We start from the raw sequence: 24054 nt of genomic DNA, 5'->3' as shown, positions 1-24054 counted from the left end.
TTTAACAATGTAGTTCCTCTTGCATTCCTAATGCTGAAGTTGTACTTCTTAATTTCGCAAATGTTCTTTGTATAATTTTGAATCAGTCCTTCCGACGACCATTTCTTTTTTTTTTTAATTACTTCACACTTTTGCTATTGCTAATTCGCCCTGGCTTCCCTTCATTTCGTATTATTTCATTCCTTATATCCTGCCTTGGTTTCTTTCCTTTCTTGGACGTTATTTAGTTCCTTCATCCGTCGAGCAACTGAATTACGTTGATCAGCCAGAACATTATGACTACCGACCTACTATCGTTATAAACCTGTCCAGGTGTTGAGTGGTACTTAAGTAAATAAATTAGTGAAATCAAAGCGAAGTAGAAATTAGAATATAAATGAAAAACTTGGTTTAGTTTAGAGAGTTACAAACTGGCAAACAGCGGGCAGAACAGCAGAGCAGAAGAGACAATGACGTTGAAGTCAGCAAGTTCCACATAAGTGGACACTGTCGATTCAGCCGTCAGGGCATCGCCCGACCGTCTCACGTGTTTCTCAGTTGTCACATGTGAGCAAAGGCCCTCGCCTACATTCCAAGAGCCAATGACCGTCGTTAAGAAGATTCTTCGAGAAGCTTTTCAACGTGACAGAAGAGGCAATGACCATGAAGTCCCCTACATTCCAAGAGCCAATGACCGTCGTTAAGAAGATTCTTCGAGAAGCTTTTCAACGTGACAGAAGAGGCAATGACCATGAAGTCGTTCACTTCCAGTAAACTGAAGTGAATAAATACGGTAGTTTTCAATCAGTTTCGGTGCTGAAGACCGTCACGCAAGAAGAGGCTACATCATGCACAGACGCACCAAGTCTGCCGCTGTAATGGAATAGCAAGCAGCAGCCTCGGCGCCAGAAGACAGAAGTTAAAAGGTATTTGAAGTCTGATTTTTACGTACCCGGGTGACTCGTGAGGACGGGAAGGAGACGGCCTCACATCAGCAGTCACCTATGAGCTGGGATGAAGATCTGACAGCCGAAGACTGGCAAGCGGGAGTCCATTGTTCGAGTCCGGGACACTGGCCTTCCCCCGTCGCACCGCTCCGCTGGCCGACGCATACCACGCGGCCGCTTAGAGAAGAGAAACACTGGGATGCCACATCCAAGGTATCACCATCCGATGCACGACTTCGCTCGCAATAATTAAACGGGCCACCTCGCGGTGCGCGTCTCCTGTCAGCTGGGCGAGACGGCGACACGAGATACACACTGCCACGCGTAATCAGACGCCGCCGCTGCCGCAGCAGAAGGCTTCGCAAACGACACATCTGCCGCTCACAGAGCCAGAACATCGAGTAAGGAAGCAGTTGTACAAATCTTCAATAAAAGTTATCTTATGTAAAAATGCTGTTTCATTCTACCTCCTACCCGAGCCAAGGAAGAACCCACCCTGCCCACATGTTGTTAAGAGAGAAAAATTAATTAATTTAGTATTGTCACCCTGACATAATGCTTTAGAATGCTCATCCTGACAATTGACTAGCATCAAAAGAGAAAACCCAGTTACATTTAGTATCAGAACTGTTACACAGGCGATAACAGTGTCACCTGGCGAGGAATGACTGCTCGTCAGAAGCACGCACAGTGCATGTAGTATCAGTGAGTGTGTTGTTCATGTGTAGAATGGAGAAGTAGCGTGACCTATCTGAGTTTCACCGAGGGTAGATTGTGATGACCCGGGGGGTCGGCATGATCATTTCGACAACTGAACGACTTTTTGGTAGTTCGAGGAGTGCTGTAGTGAGTATCTTCAATACGTGGTGAAACCAGGGCGAAACCACGTCCAGACGTCGTGGAGCTGGGCAGGCACCCCTCATTAAAGATGTCGGGCGGCAGACTGGCACAACAGGACAGGCAGCGAACTGTGGCGGAACTAACGTCAGACTTCAATGATGGGCAGGGCGTAAGTGTGTCTGCACACACACACACACACACACACACACACACACTGTGCACCGAACACTCATGACGAGGGACCTCTGCAGCCGAAGACCCACGCGCGTGCCAATGTTAACACCAGGTTGTCAGCAACTACGGCTGAAATCGGCATCTGACCATCGGCACTGGACGTTGGTTCAGTGACTGAGCGTTGCATGGTCTGATGAATCCCGATATCTTTTTCATCAAGCCGATGGAAGGGCGCGAATCCGTCTTCTTCCAGACGAACAGCTCCTTGACAACTTGTGCTGTGGCTCGGAGACAAGTCGGCGGCTGCTTAGTTTTTCTCTGTGGAAAATCAGTTGGGCATCTTGGGTCCAGTGGAAGTCGTGCAAGGCACCATGACGGCCAAGGAGTATCGCATACTGGTGCAGACCACGTACACCCCTTCATGACGATCATGTTCACCGACTGCAGTGGCATTTTTGAAAATAATGCGCGGTGTCTCAAAGCCAGGATTGTGATGGAGTAGTTCGAGGAACGCAGTGGCGAGTTCCTGCCTAATATCATGTAGGACCCCCCGCGAGCGCGCACAAGTGCCGCAACACGATGTGACATGAACCCGACTAATGTCAAAGGACTGCTGGAGAGAACTGACACCACGAATCCTGCAGGGTTGTCCATAAATCCGCTAAAGTACGAGGGGGTGGAGAACTCTTCCGAGCAGCACGTTGCAAGGCATGCCAGATATGCTCAATAATGTTCATGCCTGAGGAGTTTGGTGGCCAGCGTAAGTGTTTAAACCCAGAAAGATCTTCCTGGAGCCACTCTGTAGCAATTCTGGACGTGCGGGGTGTTGCACTGTCCTGCTGGAATTACCCAAGTCCGTCGGAATGCACAATGGACATGAACGGATGCAGATGATCAAACAAGATGCTTACGTACGTGTCAGCTGTCAGTCATATCTAGACGTATCAGGGGTCCCATATCACTCCAACTGCACACGCCCCACGCCATTACGGAGCCTTTACCAGCTTGAACAGACCCCTGCTGTCATGCAGGGTCCATGGATTCATGAGGTTGTCTCAATACCAGTACACGTCCATCAGGTTGATACAATTTGAAACGAGACTCTTCCGACCAGGCAACGTGTTTCCAATCACCAACAGTCCAGTGTCGTGTCGCGGCGCCAAGGTGAGGCGTAAAGCTTTGTGTTGTGCAGTCATCAAGGATTCAGGAGTGGGCCTTCGTCTCCGAAAGCCCATATCGATGATGTTTCGTTGAACGGTACGCAGGCTGACATATGTTTATGGCCCAGTATTGAAACCTTCAGCGATTTGCGGAAGGGTTCTTCTGTCACGTTAAATGATTCTCTTCAGTCGTCTGGAACCGCACTGCTGCTACGGTCGCAGGTTCGAATCCTGCCTCGGGCATGGATGTGTGTGATGTCCTTAGGTTAGTTAGGTTTAAGTAGTTCTGAGTTCTGGGGGACTGATGACCAAAGATGTTGAGTCCCATAGTGCTCAGAGCCATTTGAACCATTTTTTTCTTCAGTCGTTTTTAGTCCCGTACTTGCAGAATCTTTCTCCGGCTGAAGCAGTGTTGGAGATTTGATGTTTTGCCAGATTCCTGTGATTCGCGGTACGGTCGTGAAATGGTCGTAGGGGAAAATCCCCGCGTCATCGCTGCCTCGCCGTACTGCATCCCATCCGTCGGGCGCCGATTACAACACAACGCTCAAACTCACTTAACCCTTTCGTGGGCAAAATTATTGAGCACTTTTTTTAATGAATGCAGAGAAGACAGTAGTTAACAGTTAGGTATATTTATCATACAGAATATCAAATTTGTTCCAACTGTGAAAGTGAGGTCACACAACAAGGTGGGAAGTATTCTTCCTTCCTTGGAGTTAAATGACAAAAACAACTTTTTCAGTATGTGCCATATTTGTTTGATAAATTTACTTCTCTTGTTGCAATGATTGTTCACAATTACTTGCCATGAAATTTTCTGAAATATGGGTCTATGTAAAGTGGTATTTGACAATATGTACAAACACAGCGAGTGCTCTTTTCCGCAGCATTAGTACTACAATGACGGCAAATGGTTCAAATGGCTCTGAGCACTATGGGACTTAACATCTGAGGTCATCAGTCCCCTAGAACTTAGAACTACTTAAACCTAACTAACCTAAGGACATCACACACATCCATGCCCGAGGCAGGATTCGAACCTGCGATCGTAGCGGTCACGCGGTTCCAGACTGAAGCGCCTAGTACCGCACGGCCACACCGGCCGGCACAATGACGGCACGTCCAGTATGTTTCTCCTAAAATGGGTAGAAGCTCCCTTACAGCCACAAGACGAAAATCGTTAGGTACTTTACCCCTTTTTGCCAGAAAGACATATTTTTGTCCATGCCTTTTTTGGGATGAGTAGCCAGCGAGCAATATTCTGACTAGATGGATTCTGTATGTGAGCTGATCATGCTGTCCACTTTCTCTTTTACTTATTTTCCACAGGATAAAACTGTTCACTGCAGCAACGTCCACCAGGAAATAAAATATTCTGTGCCACCATTTTACAGAACGTCTGCCAATAGCATACCTTTCTCGTAATTGATCAAACTTATCGACACCACCCATTATTTTGCTGTATTATGCCACACCTTCAGGACAAGAAATCTCTGTACTATTACCATCCTTGAATTCCTTTTCATTGTTGCTGTTTCTCATGGATCATGAGTTGAGGACAGGAAAGTGATTGGACGGTTATCCATCCATTTTACTGCAGAAATGGCTCCTTTTGTTTCAAACTGAAATTCTCCTCGTTCCAATTTTACATTTTCCTTCATAAATTTGGGTAAATCAAAAGTATTTACCTTATACTATAGCTTTGAGGAAAAAAGTCACAAAATGTCACGCAAACAGCACTGAAAGGCTGCTCTACAGAGCAACACTCAACTATACAATGCTTCTGCGCGAAGGTACAACGGCTCACGAAAGGGTTAAATCTGCCATTGTAGCAGCAGTAACAGTGCGCCAGAGACTTGTAGAGATGGGTCGAACTCGTTCATTCCCGTGAACTACTTCATTCATTTCACTCTTTGCCGTGAAGCGTTCAAATGAAGTAGTTCATTCATGAAGTACGGAAGCCAGGCGAAGTTGGCCAGTTCGCCGCTCAGCCGCGGCTACGCTCGCTTCGCCTCGCTCGTACAATAAAGCTTCGTAATACTTCATAATTTTACCAACAGATGGCCGAACTATGCAGTAACGTGCACCGAACGTTTTACGCTCTTACAGCGTCTGACCTAACTTAAATAGAGCATGGTCGAAGGGGACAAACGAAAGATAAACAGAGAAGCCTGTCACATATAAAGAAGGTATTGCATTTAATCTTGCTCGACATTTTCTCATGAAGCACCCAAAAAAGTCTTTATCTGTCAAGTGAAACATTATTTGTTGTATTCATGGACTGAAAACTAGGGCTATCAACGAAATGCAGTCCAATTTTATGGTCTTTTAAAATTTAATCCAAAATAGAATGAGTATGTTTACCACTGTCACAAAGTCTATATATCAACGTTAAGTAATTATTCAGAAGTTTTCCTGTAGATTTTATTTTTGTTGAGAATAATAACCCTCCAGATTCAAAGCGTAAACTGTCACCTGTAGTCTTTGGTACGATTTCAGGTAAAATCCCTCTTTCAGTGTTATTAACAAACCTTTTATTTTCGTGTTGGCTGTGCATGTTCACACAGCCAGCCTCTGCATTTGTATCTGTAATATTCATTTGTCCGTAAGCGCTGCCAAGTATAACTGAACTGCACAAATAGTCACGGGTAATGATGTCAGCACTGCAGAAAGCAGCTGACGCTTCCTTCCCCTCGCCCCTCACCTCCACAACCCATCACAAAACCTATCGTTTCCCACAAACGCCGCGCGATTCGTCGACAGGCAGTAGAGAGGGGGGGGGGGGGGGGTGGGGGGCTGAAGAGAAGGGAGAATGAGTGACGTAGCGCCGATGTAATGGGATGAGGGAGAGGGGAAGAGCGTGAGTGAACTAGAAGAAAGTGTGGAGTGTGTTATCTGTGAAGAGTTTGAAGTACCAGTTCATTGAAATTGAGTGGTTAGTTCACACTTCACTGGAGTGAAGCGTTCATTTGAACGACTCATTCACGAGCTCCCCATCACTAGACACTTGTTATCTTATATCGGCGTTGCCGACCGCAGCGCCGTCTTCTGCCTGTTTACATATCTGTGGTTTTGAATACGCATGCCTATACCAGTTTCTTCGGCGCTTCAGTGTAGCTATTGTCTAATTGCACTCAGGGGTAACGGCCCAAGAAAGGTTGGGAAACACTGTACTAGATTCTCTCTATGCCTAGATGTAGGGGTCTACGGATGCTAAATAAGACGCTGAGAGTGTATACATATGTGTATGTGCTTGTCGGCAGCCGTGTCCGGAGGCGGGTGACTTCCGAGACGAGCAGTGCGCGGCGCTGAGCGGAGATCCGTGGGAGGGCGAGATGCTGCGCTGGTCGGCGCACGAGGACGAGGCAGCCCCGTGCGCGCTCACCTGCCGCGCCACGCGCCCCGACGGCTCGCTCGTCGTAGCTCGCCTGGCCGACCGCGTCAGGGACGGCACGCGCTGCCGCCCCGGCTCCCTAGACATGTGCATCAGCGGCCAGTGCCAGGTGCGTACCGCCGCTCACTCTCCTCCGTCTTTCTTGTTACGCATTTGCCTGTTGCTCACTCTTGATCTACATCTACATACGGGGTGATAATTATTGAACTATATGAAAAAAAACGTAAATTACACTTGTGCTCATAAATAAAGGATAATGATGATACATGGTTGTTGTGTACATAGTTCGGCGTAGTCAGCGCGTACACAACTTTCCCACTAGAGCGCGCCCCGCTAAGCACAACAGCGCAGGCGCAGCGCTCGTCCGTCTCCGCACTACGAGATGGCGCTGTATTAGAGACGGACCAAATTCTGCTTCCGCCGATCCGCGTATTAATATGTAACGCAGCCAATGAGATTGCTGCTAACGTAGAACCTCTTCTCCTCGCGGATCACACTCGTCGATTAGTCAGTCTGCAATTGTCTGCATTAGTCTGTACCAGTCTCCATTTGTCTGTACCAGTCTATACTCAAGTTTCAGACTGCGCCTAATAAGATTATCATATTCCTGTACATAGCCATGAAGAGAAATGGATAGACACTTTGTCAAGTATCGGAAATATGCGACAATAAGATTAACGTACCAAGACCAAAGGAACTTCAGATTGTCACTTGTAAATAGCATCCAGAATCAACTTACGTAATGTTTATGCTTGTTATTATTTTAATAAATGTGTGTGAAAATTAATCAAGTTCTGTTTAAAGTTGGTCACCGTCAATCTGCTACTCTAAGCGTGCAAGTGGCATTTCTATCGTCTGACCTAACGGCAGAAGATAAACACGCCACGATAAGACCACGAGACATATTGCTGACACTCGCCTACTTCGTTAGAGCGACAAGTCAAATAATCTGATGGTGTCTGTACCGACCGTCTTACAGTACGCACACCACAATGGTTAAACAACGCTCTGGTGGACGATTTGCGGGTTTAAATCAGCTCGGGGTATGACCATGCGGTGCATTTGACCTGCGGTCGTCGCACGGTGGCGCTGGCAGCAGTCCACATACGCAGAGGTGTTTTGGTGCATGTCAGAGTACGGTGCAGTGACTAATTGCGCAGACGTTTTGAGACGTGCTAATTGTGACTGTGTATTGAAAATGGATCTAAGAACTCAATTGATTACGTTATGAGTGGTAAAATGCTAGAACGACTGGAGGCTGGTCAAACACAGCAGGTCTTAGCACGGGCCCTCCGTGTGCCACAAAGCGTGATCTCAAGATTATGGCAACGATTGCAGCAGACAGGAAACGTGTCCAGGCGCTACAGTACGGGACGTCCACAGAGTACAACACCACAAGAAGACCTACATCTCACCATCAGTGCCCGCAGACGGCCACGGAGTACTGCAGGTAGCCTTGCTCGGGACCTTAAGGCAGCCACTGGAACAGTTGTCTCCACACACACAGTCTACACACGACTGAACAGATATGCTTTATTCGCCCGGAGACCTGCAAGGTGCATTCCACTGGCCCCTGGTCACAGGAGAGCCCGTAAAGCCTGGTGTCAAGAACACAGCACATGGTCATTCGAACAGTGGTCCCAGATTATGTTCACGGACGAGTCCAGGTATAGTCTGAACAGTGATTCTCGCTGGGTTTTCACCTGGCATGAACCAGGAACCAGCTATCAACCCGTTAATGTCCTTGAAAGGGATCTTTTTGGAGGTCGTAGTTTGATGGTGTGGGGTGGGATTATGATTGGTGCACGAACACCCCTGAATGTCTTTGACAGAGGAACTGTAACAGGTCAGATGTATCGGAACGTCATTTTGCACCAGTATGTCCGCCTTTCAAGGGTGCAGTGGGTCCCACCTTCCTCCTGATGGATGATAACGCGCGGCCCCACCTAGCTGCCATCGTTGAGGAGTACCTTGAAACAGAAGATATCAGGCGAATGGAGTGGCCTGCCTGTTCTCCAGACCTAAACCCCATCGAGCACGTCTGGGATGCTCTCGGTCGACGTATCGCTGCACGTCTTCAGACTCCTAGGACACTTCAGGAGCTCCGACAGGCACTGGTGCAAGAATGGGAGGCTATACCCAAGCAGCTGCTCGACTACCTGATCCAGAGTATGCCAACCCATTGTGCGGCCTGTGTACGTGTGCATGGCGATCATATCCCGTATTGATGTCGGGGTACATGCGCAGGAAACAGTGGCGTGTTGTAGGACATGTGTTTCAGGACGGTTTTCTCAACTTATCACCAATACCGTGGACTTACAGATCCGTGTCGTGACTGTTCCCTATGTGCCTGTGCTATTAGCGCCAGTTCTGTGTAGTGCCACGTTGTGTGGCACTACATTCTGCAGTTATCCTTAATTTATCAGCATGAGTGTAGTTAGAAACTACGGCGTGCACACGCTTTAGGGCAATATGTAAACGTCACTACAGATATTCGGATTTAGGCTACGACATGTTCGACATGCCTGCCATCATTAGCGATGATGTGTCGCTGAAGTGTGAGAACATCGATGCTGTCGATGACCTCCTGAATGGCTGGTTTCAGCTCAACAATGGCTTTGGGGTTATTGCTGTACACCTTGTCTTTAATACGGCCCTTCGAAAAGGAGACGCATGTGTTCAGATCCGGAGAATATGGCGGCCAATCGAGGCCCATGCCAGTGGCCTCTGGGTACCACAGAGCCAGAATGTGGTCCCCAAAGTGCTTCTTCTCCAGGACATAAAACATTTTCCTGTTTCGATGGGGTCTAGCCCCAACTTGCATGAACCGTATCTTATCGGAATCAGGATCACTTTGGACTTGGATTCTCGGATGTTCGGCTACTTGGAGGCCATTTGCAACCATTCATGGACGTCATGTTCCCAAATACTGATGGAATTTTTATGGATGACAATGCTCTATGTCACCGCCAATGGTTTGAGGACATTGTGGATAATTCGAGCGGATGGTTCAGGCACCTAGATCACCTGACATGAATCCAATCATTTATGGAACATATTCGAGAGTTCCGCTTACGCACAAAATCCTGCAATGGCGACACTTTCGCAATTATGGGCGGTTATAGAGGAAGCGTGGCTCAGTATTTCTGCTGGGGACTTCCAACTACTTGATGAGTCCATGCCAGTTCGAGCTGCTGCATTACGCTGGGCAAAAGTAGGTCCGACACGATATTAGGAGGTATGCCATGACTTCTGTCATCTCAGTGAGTTTGTACAGAACGACTACGGATGATGTTTTCTAAATAAAAGCAAAACACGTCTGATGTGAATCATCCTTTAATTACAGTAGCCCCCAGACGGCAAAATAATAATAATTATTTTTTAGTATAATAATTGAATTAATAGTTGCATAATTTAGAAATTGAACTGTAAACTGCAGTAAATGTTTTTGGTAGTTGGGATGGATGGATGAATGTTCGGTGGCATTTGCAGCGCGTGGGCTGCGACCTGCGCATCGGGTCGTCCAAGCGAGTGGACGCGTGCGGCGTGTGCGGGGGAGACAGCTCGTCTTGCGCGCAGCCGCTGTTCCACTGGGAGCACGCCCCCGCGTCGCTCTGCTCCGCCCCCTGCGGCGGCGGTAAGTACTACGCGAACCTGCAAGCTAAGGGTACTCACTGTCCTCTCAGACTCTTGTCAGCGTGCCCAGCTCTTCAAAGAGACGTCTGTAAGAGGCTCCAGAGTAGATAGCACGTAAGCACAGTGGACAATAAGTGAACCACCCCCGCGAGACTTCATGCTGATGCCGCAGTGAACTTGAAAACGCCCTCTGTTTCGCGAGGAAGAGAGTTCTTTAGTTTCTTCAGGTATGCCTTGCCCAGCACTATGCACTGATGCAATAGGGCTATCAAATTGCTTGTTATACACGCATCAAAAAAGGTTTTGCGTCACCTCGGTTCCGAGAGTTCCAGAATCTATACAGGAAATTGTTATAACGCTCAACATAAACATCATTTTCGCCCTTTTTATTGCTCATGAAAATCACACATTGCTTGTTGTACTACCATGCCGCAAGACCTTCAGAGGTGGTGGTCCAGATTGCAGTACACACCAGTACCTCTAATTCCGAGTGAAACGTCCTCTTGCATTGATGAATGCCTGTATTCGTCGTGGCATACTAAACCCAAGTTCATCAAGGCACTGTTGGTCCAGATTGTCCCAGTCCTCAACGGTGATGCGGCGTAGATCCCTCAGAGTGGTTGGTGTGTCACGTCGTCCATAAACAGCCCTTTTCAATCTATCCCAGGCATCTTCCATAGGGTTCATGTGTGGAGAACATGCTGGCCACTCTAGTCGAGCGATGTCGTTATCCTGAAGGAAGTCATTCACAAGATGCTCACAATGGGGGCGCGAATTGTCGTCGATGAATGGTTGTACTATCTGTGAAAGCACGGCATTCACGTATCATACAGCCATTACGGCGCCTTCCATGACCTCATGCGGCGTACGTCGGACCCACATAATGCTACTCCAAAACAGCAGGGAACCTCCACCTTCCTGCACTTGCTGGGCAGTGTGTCTAAGGCTTTCAGCCTGACCGGGTTACTTGCAAACATGTCTCTGACGATTGTCTGGTTGAAGGCGTATGCGACACTCACCGGTGAAGAACACGTGATGCCAATCCCGAGCGGTCCATTCGGAATGTTGTTGAGCCCATGTCTTCCGCGCTGCATGGTGTCGTGGTTGCAAATATGGACCTCGCCATGGACGTCAGGAGTGAATTTGTGCATCATGCAGCCTATTGCACACAGTTTGAGTCGTAACACGACCTCCTGTAGTTGCACGAAAAGCATTATTCAACACGGTGGCGTTACTGTCAGGGTTCCTCCGAGACATAATCCGTAGGTAGCGGTCATCCACTGCAGTAGTAGCCCTTGGGCGACCTGAGCGAGGTATGTCATCGACAGTTCCGTCTCCCTGTATCTTCTCATGTCCGAACGACACCGCTTTGGTTCGCTTCGAGACGCCTGGACACTTCCCTTGTCAAGAGCCCTTCCTGGCACAGAGTAACAATGCGGGCGCGATCGAACCGCGGTATTGACCGTATAGGCATAGTTGAACTACAGTCAACACGAGCCAAGTACTTGCTTCATTGTGGAATGACTGGAACTGATCAGCTGTCGGCCCCTTCCATGCAATAGGCGCTGCTCATGCATGGTTGTTTTCATCTTTGAGCGAGTTTAATGACGTCTCTGAACAGTCAAAGGGACTGTGCCTATGATATAATATCCAGAGTCAACTTCTATCTTCAGTAGTTGTGGGAACTGGAGTGATACAAAACTTTTTTTGATGTGTGTATTTCACCTGTTGTTCCAAGTACTCCTAGACGTTGTTTGTGGTGGGTGGTGAAGTGGCTAAGAGAGCTAGCCGAGAGATGACGGGGTGTCTGAGTGATCGTCAGAAGAGCAAGTAACGTGTGCAGCCCTGCGAAAAGGGTACTGTCGTCGTGGAAAACGGAACTCTTCACAGCATACTTGTCATGATGTAGAAAAATAAGCAACGCTTGGTCTGCGAGAATGCCTCAGACAAACATCCAGGACCATGTTCGCGCTAACGTGAATGAATAGGCCCATGCCAAGGTGCGAAAAACATCCTCAAAACAACACAGAAACACCTCTGGCCTTATCAGCACCCTGCACAGAATAAGCGCTTCACTGGCGCCTCGGTGCACTCGTTTGAGAAGACATGAATCTCGAGTCATTTGATCACAATGCACGACTTCAGACACCTACTGTGTTGTTTAGTCCATTGAAGACGTGCTGCTGTGATCAGTGGCATTTTGTGAGGTTCTTGACTCTAAATGTCCATTAGCACTGTCTGCACGGAAACTGGTTAAGATGGCCCTGCAGTCAGTAGTAGCAGCAACGCCTGTTGGGCTTGAAACCGATTGTCACCGACAGGGCGCCCGTGACACTCTTTTTCCGGTAGCTGTCGGTTAGAACCTTTTTATGGCCACAGTTTTTTATACCGTGTTACATGATTGCGAGTGGTTCACTATTTCTTGCACCAACAAATGGGGCGGCTTTATTAACCGTGTGGCTATGAGCACTGTGGATGTCGCTTGGTCGCTGACTATTAATGCAATTTTCCATTCGTTTGCATGTTCGGCTGTCCATAGCGTGAGAAGGAAATTATAACAGGATTCGTAGAGCAGGGATGAGGACTGTGATAAACTTTGAATCAATCTGTCATCAGCTGAATTCATTAAATAGCTACTGAGCTGCACTTGACTTCTATACACTGTTTAAACCAATAAATAAAAAATTTACTCCCTCAAACTTGTCTCCGAATGTCTAGGTAAGCCATTAACCGTATAAACTAAATGAAACACTTTTCGGCCTTGTCTCACAAAACTTAACTACTACTATTGGGTGGCGTTGGTTCCGGGCTGTAAGTATATTTTCCATTACGTTACTGATTCCAAAGATGTCAAATGTTTACTCTATTATTTCTTGACTTATACTATAAAGGTCATCTGTTTGTCAAAACAGCCATCAGAGATACGTTTTGCAGTATAAGTCGAGAATCGATAGATTAAGAAGCTGGCATGTGTTTATCTTTGCTGAATCAGTTGTGTACTGGAAAATGGGCTTACAACCTGAAACCCAGGTCCTTCAAAAATAATAAAATTTTGTGAAATAAGGTAAGAAAGTGTTTCTTCTCCGAAATACAGTGTTTTACCAAGAACCCACAGCTGATTCAGTTTAAAAAAAAGTCACTATCCTTTTTCGCACGGTTCAAGAAACACCTCTCTGGGTTCCAGTATATAACAAAAATTTGTAACATATTTTTCAGATAAAACTAATTTTCTTTTTTATGCAAATCCAGCTTTAGTTTTACACCTTCAACAAACATTTATTTAGTGTTGAAAGTTTTGTATATCTGAATGAACAAGCCAATCTGACAAAAACTGCACTTAACTCAAATCCATTCTCCTTACATGAATCACAAAAATTACGAAAATGTCTCACGTAGAAAACAGCATAGACGTAAAGAAGAAGGAAGTTGGCGCTATAGACTTAGGCTGTACGTTGTTTTGAAGCCGGGGTAGGAGGGGCCTGCTACCATCTTTGATAGCACAAAACATTAGCAGAGCACTGTTTACGATTGTTTCTTGATCCTTATTTCTTTCGTGTGCAACAGCTGTTTGAATTTGTTCTTGAATGTGTATTGTCTCGAGTAATATGACACATTTAGCCTCGTTAATGTAACTCATTTTTTGTTAATATGCTCGTATTTCGAATAATCAAGGATATGTTGTAAAAGGAATGCTTTCGTAATTTACTTAATTCCACCTTTACTGTATTTGTATCGACAGCAAATGAAGCTGGAACTCCCAAACCAATACTTCTTTGCTTACTGGTGCCGCTTTTTGTTCGTTACATTTTCATGTTTCAACTTGTAGGCACAACAATTTTATTGTTCACGTCTGCAAAAAGAACTTACATACGTGTTCTCTGTCAGCCCATAAACTTGGGTAACGAGGTTAGAAGCAAGGCAAGCTATCGTATCTTGTTCATGTGAACAAAGTGAACGATTATTGAAATGTGAAAGAAACAGAACTGCATAGATGTATACCATCAGTGCATTAGTGCCACTGCAGTTTACACATCCTGTCTGCCTGAAATTTTATCTAAGACGCATCGTTCAGTGTGTGGCCAATAATAGCAATTTATAGGGTAAAAAAAGATATAATTTTTGTAAACACGTTCCAGCATTGTGCAATTCTGTAAATGTTATTAAGGGAATGGTCTCAAATGCTTAGACCCAGTAAATGGTTATTTTGTTTTAGTATATATGTAAGTCATTTTTGAATAATGGTAGCCTAACATGTGTAACATATGAGCCTACCTTTCAACAGTAGTCTTTTTGCTTCTTTCTTCCGGAATACTTCTCGCCGGTAAGTCTTTCAGTTTTTCAGGAATAATCAAATATATCACAGTTGGAATGTAGTACCGGGTAATCAAAATGTCAGTATAAATTTGAAAACTGAATAAATCACGGAATAATGTAGAGAGAGAGGTACAAATTGACACACGCGCTTGGAATGACATGGGGTTTTATTAGAACCAAGAAAATACAAACGTTCAAAAAATGTCCAAGAGATGGCGCTTCATCTGATCAGAATAGCAATAATTAGCATAGCAAAGTAAGACAAAGCAAAGATGAGGTTCTTTACAGGAAATGCTCAAAGTCGAGGAATAATGATGTGAACAGCACTGTAAAGCATGTCCAGAGTTATGGTGAGGCATTGGCGTCGGATGTTGTCTTTCAGTATCCCTAGAGACGTCGGTCGATCACGATACACTTGCGACTTCAGGTAACCCCAAAGCCAATAATCGCACGGACAGAGGTCTGGGGACCTGGGAGGCGAAGCATGACGAAAGTGGCGGCTGAGCACACGATCATCACCAAACGACGCGCGAAAGAGATCTTTCACGCGTCTAGCAATACTTTGTTGTTGTTTTTTTTTTGTTCTAATAAAACATAAAGCATGAGAGTTGATAGATATTACCAGCGGTCTAAACTGGGCGCTTGCACGTCAGGGTGGCGTCATGAGGAAGTATCACCGCGGTGAACCGTGGAGATACAAATGCGGTGAACGTGATGTTTTGGGCCACGTAAGAGGCGAACGTCGGCTTCAAGTTTGTGACATAGTTCCAGCTCCCCTCTTTTCTTACCTCCGTCGTAAACAGGGACAATATACACTGATGGGCGATGGCCTTCGACGCGTTACAGCTTGTGACCAAGTATTCGACAGCGCTGCTAGTCTTCATAAATATCACACATTCTCCCCGAGATCAGAGATTAAAAAAAAACTAATTTTTGTGGTCAGACAAGAAACACATATCTTAACATTTAATACAGATTGTAACAGGACTTCTACTTACATTGATCCGGCGATTACAGGCATCGATAATTTCGTGACATGTCCAGATACGGTATCTCTTTTCTATTATCCTTTCCCATCTCGACGTCGACCCATTATACCTCAGTGATTCCATACAACCGACTGGGACATTTACGCCACTTCAACGGAAAGAGTTACGTCCACGGTGGAGGGTCACAGGACTGCTTGGTACCAGTTGTACACCATCCACGGCGTTCCAAAGCGAACGGTGTTAAGTGGCTGACTAATGATTTGTGCTGTGAGATTCCAATAAAGTTGTGGAATATTACTGACGTTCTTCCTACGTAGCTCAGTAAATTTTTAGACAACATATTTGTATGGAGATAAACAGCGATTAATTTACTTATAATCAATCAACCAACCGTGCACAGGCAGGGTGACGACTCCAGCGAGCGATCAAATGGTGTAAATGACCCCATCGCGGGCTGAAACCGGTTGGCGGCAAAATAAATAATGCGATTGTGACTGTCATTTTGAATAATTGATTACAGCTCAGTAACCTTGCCAGTAAATGGTAAACACAGAGTGAAACATAGCAATTAAAATCTCCGCTATTTGGTAGCTCTACGCGTTGTTATCATCACTGAGTGAATTCCGCTGCACATTACATATCTGCAGAAACTTATAGCTCTCGTCATAAAATTCTCTCTGGCTTACAGCTGCGTCAGATTGTTTAAAATCCACCACAGTACGGCAAAATGGTCGCAAAGGAGCTTGCGTTTTTTCCGTTTTGTGGTTCAGTAACAAGAAAAATTAGCCGACTCCTGAAGAGAACTCAATTTTTATATCTCCAGCAAAACTGCGACAGCTCATGACGACTGTGAAAGAGGTATACAAAATACCATACTGTTGTGGACCATTTTAAGTCTCACAGACTGGGCGTACTATTGAACAGAGCCGTGTAGAAGACGGAAAGTGTGTCCTCCTGCAGTACCCTGAGACTTAGGCGGCAGCAGGGCATGCTTTGGAAAACAGATACCGAATTTCATTCGGGAGGGCCTCTTTTATTTAACAGGCAAATGAATCCTGGGTTGGAGTGATCAAAAAAGCGATTGAGATAACAATTTATGACAACACTCTCACTAAAGAAGGCGGCCTGCAGCTAAGCACGACTTGGGAGCCAGCCATCGGAAGGTTGAAGTGGACGCGGCCGGTGTGCAGCAAAAAAATTGTCATATATTACTTGAATAACGATGACAAAACCAGCGGCTGTATTGAATCTAATATCGTTTATTCTTTTTGAAACACGCTATCAGTTTCGACAGCACAAGGTGTCGTCTTCAGGCCCCGAACGTAACCTGCACAAAGAAACGGTTGTGGACGACATCTGCAACTACATCTACATACATAATCCGCAATCCACCATACGGTGCGTGGCGGAGGGTACCTCGTACCACAACTAGCATCTTCTCTCCCTGTTCCACTCCCAAACAGAACGAGGGAAAAATGACTGCCTATATGCCTCTGTACGAGCCCTAATCTCTCTTATCTTATCTTTGTGGTCTTTCCGCAAAATTAAGTTGGCGGCAGTAAAATTGTACTGCAGTCACCCTCAAATGCTGGTTCTCTAAATTTCCTCAGTAGCGATTCACGAAAAGAACGCCTCCTTTCCTCTAGAGACTCCCACCCGAGTTCCTGAAGCATTTCCGCAACACTCGCGTGATGATCAAACCTACCAGTAACAAATCTAGCAGCCCGCCTCTGAATTGCTTCCATGTCCTCCCTCAATCCAACCTGATAGGTATCCCAAACGCTCGAGCAGTACTCAAGAATAGGTCGTATTAGTGTTTTATAAGCGGTCTCCTTCACAGATGAACCACATCTTCCCAAAATTCCTCCAATGAACCGACGACGATTATCCGCCTTCCCCACAACTGCCATTACATGCTTGTCCCACTTCATATCGCTCTGCAGTGTTACGCCAGGTTACGTTCGGGGTCTGAAGATTATACCACATGGTGTCGAAAGTGGTAGCATGTTTTAAAAACAAGAAACGACGTTAGATTCAAATACAGCCGCTGATTTTGTCGTTATCATTCAAGTAGTACGTGTCCGACTGCAGTCCCATTTGATGGATTACCAGAGATTGTCGTATATGGCGTTAGCGTGAGCACCAGTGACGTCACAGAATGCAGCGCGGCTGTTTTAGGACTGCAGCAGCAATAACACGGCAGCCATCACTTGACAGTGGCCAAGGAGCGCTCGGGTTAAAGCTCGTGGACTTTAAATCACCTGACGTGCCTGGAAGTCCTAGAGAATTTTATCAGTATTTATCGCCACGAAACCATGTATTCGCACACTATTCCTCACTTTCTGTCCGAAGCGAGGCCACGATCGAGGCAAAATGTGGCAATGCACGGTATTGGCGTGGTGTCTTGTGGTTGTTTAGTAGTGTGTACCCGGTGTGTTGAGAACGATGTTGAGTGCCTGCGGGCCGGTGGAGTGAATTTTCTTGTGGATGCTGAGAGGAGTGGCGTGTGGTGCAGGGCGCAAGATGTCCCGGACGGTGTGTCGCAACCGGGTGACGGGCGCCGAGGCGGATGAGCAGCTCTGCAACGCGTCGCAGCGGCCGCCCCGCCTCCTGCTGCCCTGCAACACCCATCGCTGCCCCGCCAAGTGAGTACTCCACACACCACACAACATACACAAGTAACTGCTCGAAATAACACGTTATTTGCACAGATGGTGTTCTTTTGATTGGAAGCTCATTCTCAGTAATCCTTTCAACATTACATTAATACTTGTTCCGTAGATCATGAATACGACATTTCGTAGTGATATGGATTGTCTCAGTTTAACATAAGTTTTCATTACTTCATATTGTTGCCACTCAAAAATTCTTTTAATTTGATTTTAAATATTGGTTGCCTACCTGTCAGACTCTTAATGCAATTTGGCAAATGAGGAAAGATTTTGAGGCAGCATAATTCACCCCTTTCTGTGCCGAAGTCAGATTTAACCCAGAATAGTGAAGTACATACTTTCTTCTAGTGTTGCAGCTATGCACTTCGCTGTTGTTTTTTAACTGGGAGGGGTTATTACACTACTGGCTATTAAAATTGCTACACCAAGAAGAAATGCAGATGATAAACGGGTATTCATTGCACAAATATATTATACTAGAACTGACATGTTATCACATTTTCACGCAATTTGGGTGCATGGATCCTGAGAAATCAGTACCCAGAACAACCACCTCTGGGCATAATAACGGCCTTGATACGCCTGGGCATTGAGTGAAACAGAGCTTGGATGGGGTGTACAGGTACAGATGCCCATGCAGCTTCAACGCGATACCACAGATCATCACGAGTAGTGCCTGGCATATTGTGACGAGCCAGTTATTCGGCCACCATTGACCAGATGTTTCAATTGGTGAGAGATTTGGAGAAACGCTGGCCAGGGCAGCAGTCGAACATTTTCTGTATCCGGAAAGGCCCGTACAGGACCTGCAACATGCGGTCGTGCATTATCCTGCTGAAATGTAGGGTTTCGCAGGGATCGAATGAAGGGTAGAGCCACGGGTCGTAACACATCTGAAATGTAGCGTCCAAGAGCTGACCGAGACGTCTAACCAATGGCACCCCATACCATCACGCCTGTATGGTGATGACGAATACATGCTTCCAATGTGCGTTCACTGCGATGGCGCCAAACACGGATGCGACCATCAAGATGCTGTAAACACAAGATGGATTCATCCGAAAAAAATGACGCTTTGCCATTCGTGCACCCAGGTTTGTCGTTGAGTACACCATCGCAGGCGCTCCTGTCTGTGATGCAGCGTCAAGGGTAACCGCAGCCGTGGTCTCCGAGCTGATAGATAGTCCATGCTGCTGCAAACGTCGTCGAACTGTTCGTGCAGATGGTTGTTGTCTTGCAGACGTCCCCATCTGTTCACTCAGGGATCGAGACGTGGCTGCACGATCCGTTACAGCCATGCGGATAAGATGCCTGTCATCTCGACTGCTAGTGATACGAGGCCGTTGGGATCCAGCACGGCGTTCCGTATTACCCCCCTGAACCCACCGATTCCATATTCTGCTAACAGTCATTGGATCTCGACCAACGCGAGCAGGAATGTCGCGATACGAGAAACCGCAATCGCGATAGGTTACAATCCGACCTTTATAAAAGTCGGAAACGTGATGGTACGCATTTCTCCTCCTTACACGAAGCAGCACAACAATGTTTCACCAGGCAACGCTGGTCAACTGCTGTTTGTGTATGAGAAATCGGTTGGAAACTTTCATCATGCCAGCACGTTGTAGGTGTCGCCACCGTCGCCAGTCTTGTGTGAATACTCTGAAAAGCTGATCATTTGCATATCACAGCATCTTCTTCCTATCGGTTAGATTTCGCGTCTGTAGCACGTCATCTTCGAGGTGTAGCAATTTTAATGGCCAGTAGTGTAATACCAATTTCATAAGTGAATGTCGGCAAGATGATCTTGGGTGGCCTTCAGCTATTATTCTAATTACATCCTTTTTCCCAATCAATATTTTTCTCTTAATGATGAATTAGTCCAAAATATGATCCTGTATGAAAGCAGTGAATGAAAATAGGCATAGTAGGCTAATTTACTGATATCATCAAAATTTGCAATAATCCTAATAGCATAAGCAGCTAAACCCGACCTTTTTAGCAGATTATCAATGTGTTTCATCCGATTCAATTTCTCATCAGTGCATACACCCAGAAATTTTGAATATTCTGCTTTAGCAACAGACTTCTGTTCAAAGTCTATATTTATCAATGCTGTTATGTCATTCACTGTGCAGAATTGTATATACCGTGTTTTCTCAAAATTTAATCAGAGTTCATTTGCAGGGAACCACTGAATAATCTTCTGAAAGATGTTGTTTACAATTTCTTCAGCTAATTCTTGTTTGTTGAGTCTCGTTACTATACTTGTGTCATCAGCAAACAGAACTAGCTTTTCACCCTCAAGAATATACAATGGCAAGTCAATATATATTAAGAACAATAAGGGACCCAAGACTGAACCCTATGGGACACCATATTTGATACCTCCCCAGCTAGAGGAATCTGCTGATTTTTTCAGACTATCTTTACTGTTAATTTCAACCTTCTGCAGCCTTCCAGTTAAACATTAATTAAACAATTGATGCACTGTCCCACTCATACTTTGATACTTAAGCTCATCTAGAAGAATTTGATGATTCACACAGTCAAAAGCCTTTGAGAGACCACAGTATACCCCAATGGATGATGATCGGTTATTCACAGCAGTTAATATTTGATCAGTGAAAGCTTATCGAAAATTTTCTATTGAAAAACGGTTCTGAAAAACAAACTGAAGTTTTGTTAGTACTTCATTTTTACAAATATGTGAAGATATTCTTGAATACATTTTTTTCCAACAATTTTGGATAAAGCTGTCAGAAGTGAGATTGGACGGTAGTTGTTAGCATCAGTTCTATCCCCTTTTTTATGCAGTAGTTTAACAATAGCTTATTCCAGTCTACCTGGAAAAATGCCCTGTTTCAGTGAGCTGTTACATATGTGGCTGAAAATCCTACTTATCTGTTGAAACAAGCTTTAGCATTTGGAACTGCCATCGATTCCATGCGAAGTTTTACTTTTCAGTGAAATGATTATTTTCCTCAGGGCAGCCACCTGTGTAATGGAGGCAAAAGTAAACTAGCATTCTCGATGCAGGTAAATAGTAGCTGGGACATCTCAGCTTTCGTACACTGCTTAGTGTGTAAGTATGGCCCGAAGGGTCATTTGAACTGTAGACTACATACACATTGTCAGTTTGCAGCAGGAAAGTATGACACTACCAACACACTACACGAGGTCGAGAATTCATAGTTACTTTCCGAAATTTGCAAATAGCCAAGAAATGTCATTTTCAGGTGATCCGATTGGAACTAGCCCATGAACATCACCGAGAGTTAATAGTATCAGATAGTAACGCAGAATTAAATTGATTTTTTTAATAAATGTTACTTACCTTCAGGGGTTGGATCAGTAGTTTTCCGGGTATGATCTTCTTCACTGATAATCTGAATGCAGTTTACTTTCGATCTTCTGTTTTATTAAGTGAATTACCATAACATCTGAATAAGTCTGTTCATTTACACATTTCTAAATCACTATAAATTATACATTGCGTGTTCTGACGCAAACTAAACAATTTCAACATCTGCGTACTGCAGGTACTGATACCAAAAAGCAAAGAGAGAACCTGACTCACAACTGCTTTGAACTGAACTGCCGAGCTCTGTCGCCTAAACGTATAAGTATGGTTGTAACAATTACAATCTTACAACTTGTGGTATTGAAGAAAGTTCATGTAATTATAACACACAAAGAAAGCACACCAAAGACGAACAACAGCACGAAAAATTTAAGTTTAAGACATTCAAAACCACTACTCTCGATATAATATTTCAAAATTAATAACACATTAAGTAAATTCTTTCGACTACTGCACAGATGACAACAAAACATAAACTCAAGCCGACCTGTACAAACTCATTTCCACAACTACTATAGTTTCAGGTGAGAAAACGAAACTAGCCTAAAATAGAAAAACAACCATGAACTTTGCGTAATATCTATACAGAAATAAATTGACTCACAGAAGATGACACCAGCTCTGGAAACATGTTTGGGTAAATATAAAAATAAATACACTATATTCTGGAGAAGACGGAAACAATGTCAACAAAAGCTTATAGCACTTGAATGATGATTTATAAAAGCTGTGGAGCGCATCCAACAAAAAATATTTTTTTATGTGCAGTCAATCAAGCACGGTATGGAGGCTTGCGGAGCAAGAATGTAGAAGTAGATCTCATAGTTCTACGAGACTATTTCCAGCCTTGATATAGCTGGACTGTAATGGTCAAGTCTCAGTGAGAAAAAGTATGAGATATAATGATACGGTGTCGAATCTACCAGAGGTAAGGCACACAGAAGGTAGTGCCGCCAGCAGAATTTGCCTGTGTTGATTCTGTTGCAGGTGGGTGCCCGATCCTTGGGGACCGTGTTCTGTCAGCTGCGGGGGCGGACACACCCACAGGATTGTTCGCTGCCTGCAGGACATCAACGGGACCACCATACAGGTACGTTCGAACTCTCTCTGCGGCAGCAGGGCAGAGATGAGAGGCGCAGCTAAAAGCCACTGGGGTGTCAAATGAAAGCCAGGTCCACACATGCAACTGAAGTGACATCACGCTTAAAATTATACTGCCTCTCTCAGTATGGCGTCAGTTGAAATCACGTGAGTGGACATAACTTTCATCGAGCGGATTGTGGCGGTGAAGTTGCGCCAATGGCTAGATGTGCTCAGCTAGTGCCGATGCGTCCAGATAGGTGACGTGATTCCCACTCACTCTGTTTTCTTCATCGATTTCTTTGTCACTGGTGACCCCACTACCCCTCCTCACATATCGTACATTTACCATCATTCCGTTACTAGAATCCTAGATCGGATACGTTCTGCATTTTGGCTGTAGTTTTGGTAAAGCTAAAGCTTTCTTCGTGTCCTTCTCATTTCAATAATACGACTTTGAACAAAGTACCGTGTAACCTGTGCCGTATCCATGCTTACTCTGCATTTAAATGGAGATTAAAGCATTTTCACATTAATTGAATTTTCCATTGGTGCCTGATAGAACACGATGAAAATATTAAAAAGGAAAACACTTCATAATGTTATGCAAAATTATATTTATTTGGTCACAAACTCGCCTTTCGCTTCCCGGGTCATGTACAGGTGACAACCGAATGTCGCAAACACAGATAAACGTGATATGGGACTTACACAGATATTATTTATATAAAAGATAACAAAAATGACATAGAGTGCTTACAAAAGCAAACATTACATTTTTTGTCACACAGGCATAATTACATTACATATAAAACAGGTAAACAAACTTAACATGTCCAGATACATTTAACAATTGATGAGGAATATGATGAATTCACTGTCTGTGTCGAGTGTTTGTTACGAAAACTTAATTTATAAAAGGAGAAAATGGAACTGAGACTGATCATTTAACACTAGACTGGCATTCTATGTCATGTGCCCACTGGTTTCCAGTGTTTCTACTAGGGTCATCTTTCATTAAGAAATAAACATTCAACCTTTGCTTATTACCTTTTTAACAGAAAACTATTGATGTGATGTATAATGCGCAGTTTTACATTCTGTTAATAAAAGCAGAAAGAGGATCTTACTGAAAATCAACAAGCACATGACACAGACTGTCAGCCTAGTGTAAAACGATCAAACCCAATTTCCACTTTCCCTTTTGTTGAATTAAGTTTCCGTTAAAAACATTAGATTCAAACTCTGAATTCATCTTACTTCTCATCAATAATTTTTAAATGGATCTCCACATAAAAAAAAATGTTTACCTCTTTTTTAGTTAGTGTAATTATTTTATGTGACAAAAAGTGTAATGTTGTCCTATGTAAACACTCTGTCACTTTTTTATCTTCTGTACCTATCATATCTGTGTAAGTCGCACATCATGTCCATTTGTGTTTGCGACATTCAGTTGTCACCTGAAGATGGCTTGGGAAGCCGAAAGCTGGATCGACCAAATA

General features: G+C 44.7%; 1 protein-coding gene across 1 annotated transcript in view; it reads left to right on the top strand.

The window, feature by feature from the left end:
* The first annotated feature begins 6499 nt into the window (after positions 1 to 6499).
* Positions 6500 to 24054, top strand: part of LOC124615735 (protein madd-4-like) — a 325617-nt gene continuing 308062 nt past the window's right edge. The window contains exons 1-4 of the mRNA XM_047143810.1: positions 6500 to 6606; positions 9990 to 10134; positions 17952 to 18081; positions 22460 to 22562. Coding sequence (XP_046999766.1) covers positions 6583 to 6606; positions 9990 to 10134; positions 17952 to 18081; positions 22460 to 22562 — 402 coding nt within the window. The 5' untranslated portion in view covers positions 6500 to 6582. The remainder of the gene's footprint in view (positions 6607 to 9989; positions 10135 to 17951; positions 18082 to 22459; positions 22563 to 24054) is intronic.

This window comes from Schistocerca americana, chromosome 5, assembly GCF_021461395.2.
Source record: "Schistocerca americana isolate TAMUIC-IGC-003095 chromosome 5, iqSchAmer2.1, whole genome shotgun sequence".
Lineage (NCBI taxonomy): Eukaryota > Metazoa > Arthropoda > Insecta > Orthoptera > Acrididae > Schistocerca > Schistocerca americana.
Note: the sequence above shows the minus strand (reverse complement) of the source record. Positions and strands in the feature narration are given on the sequence as shown.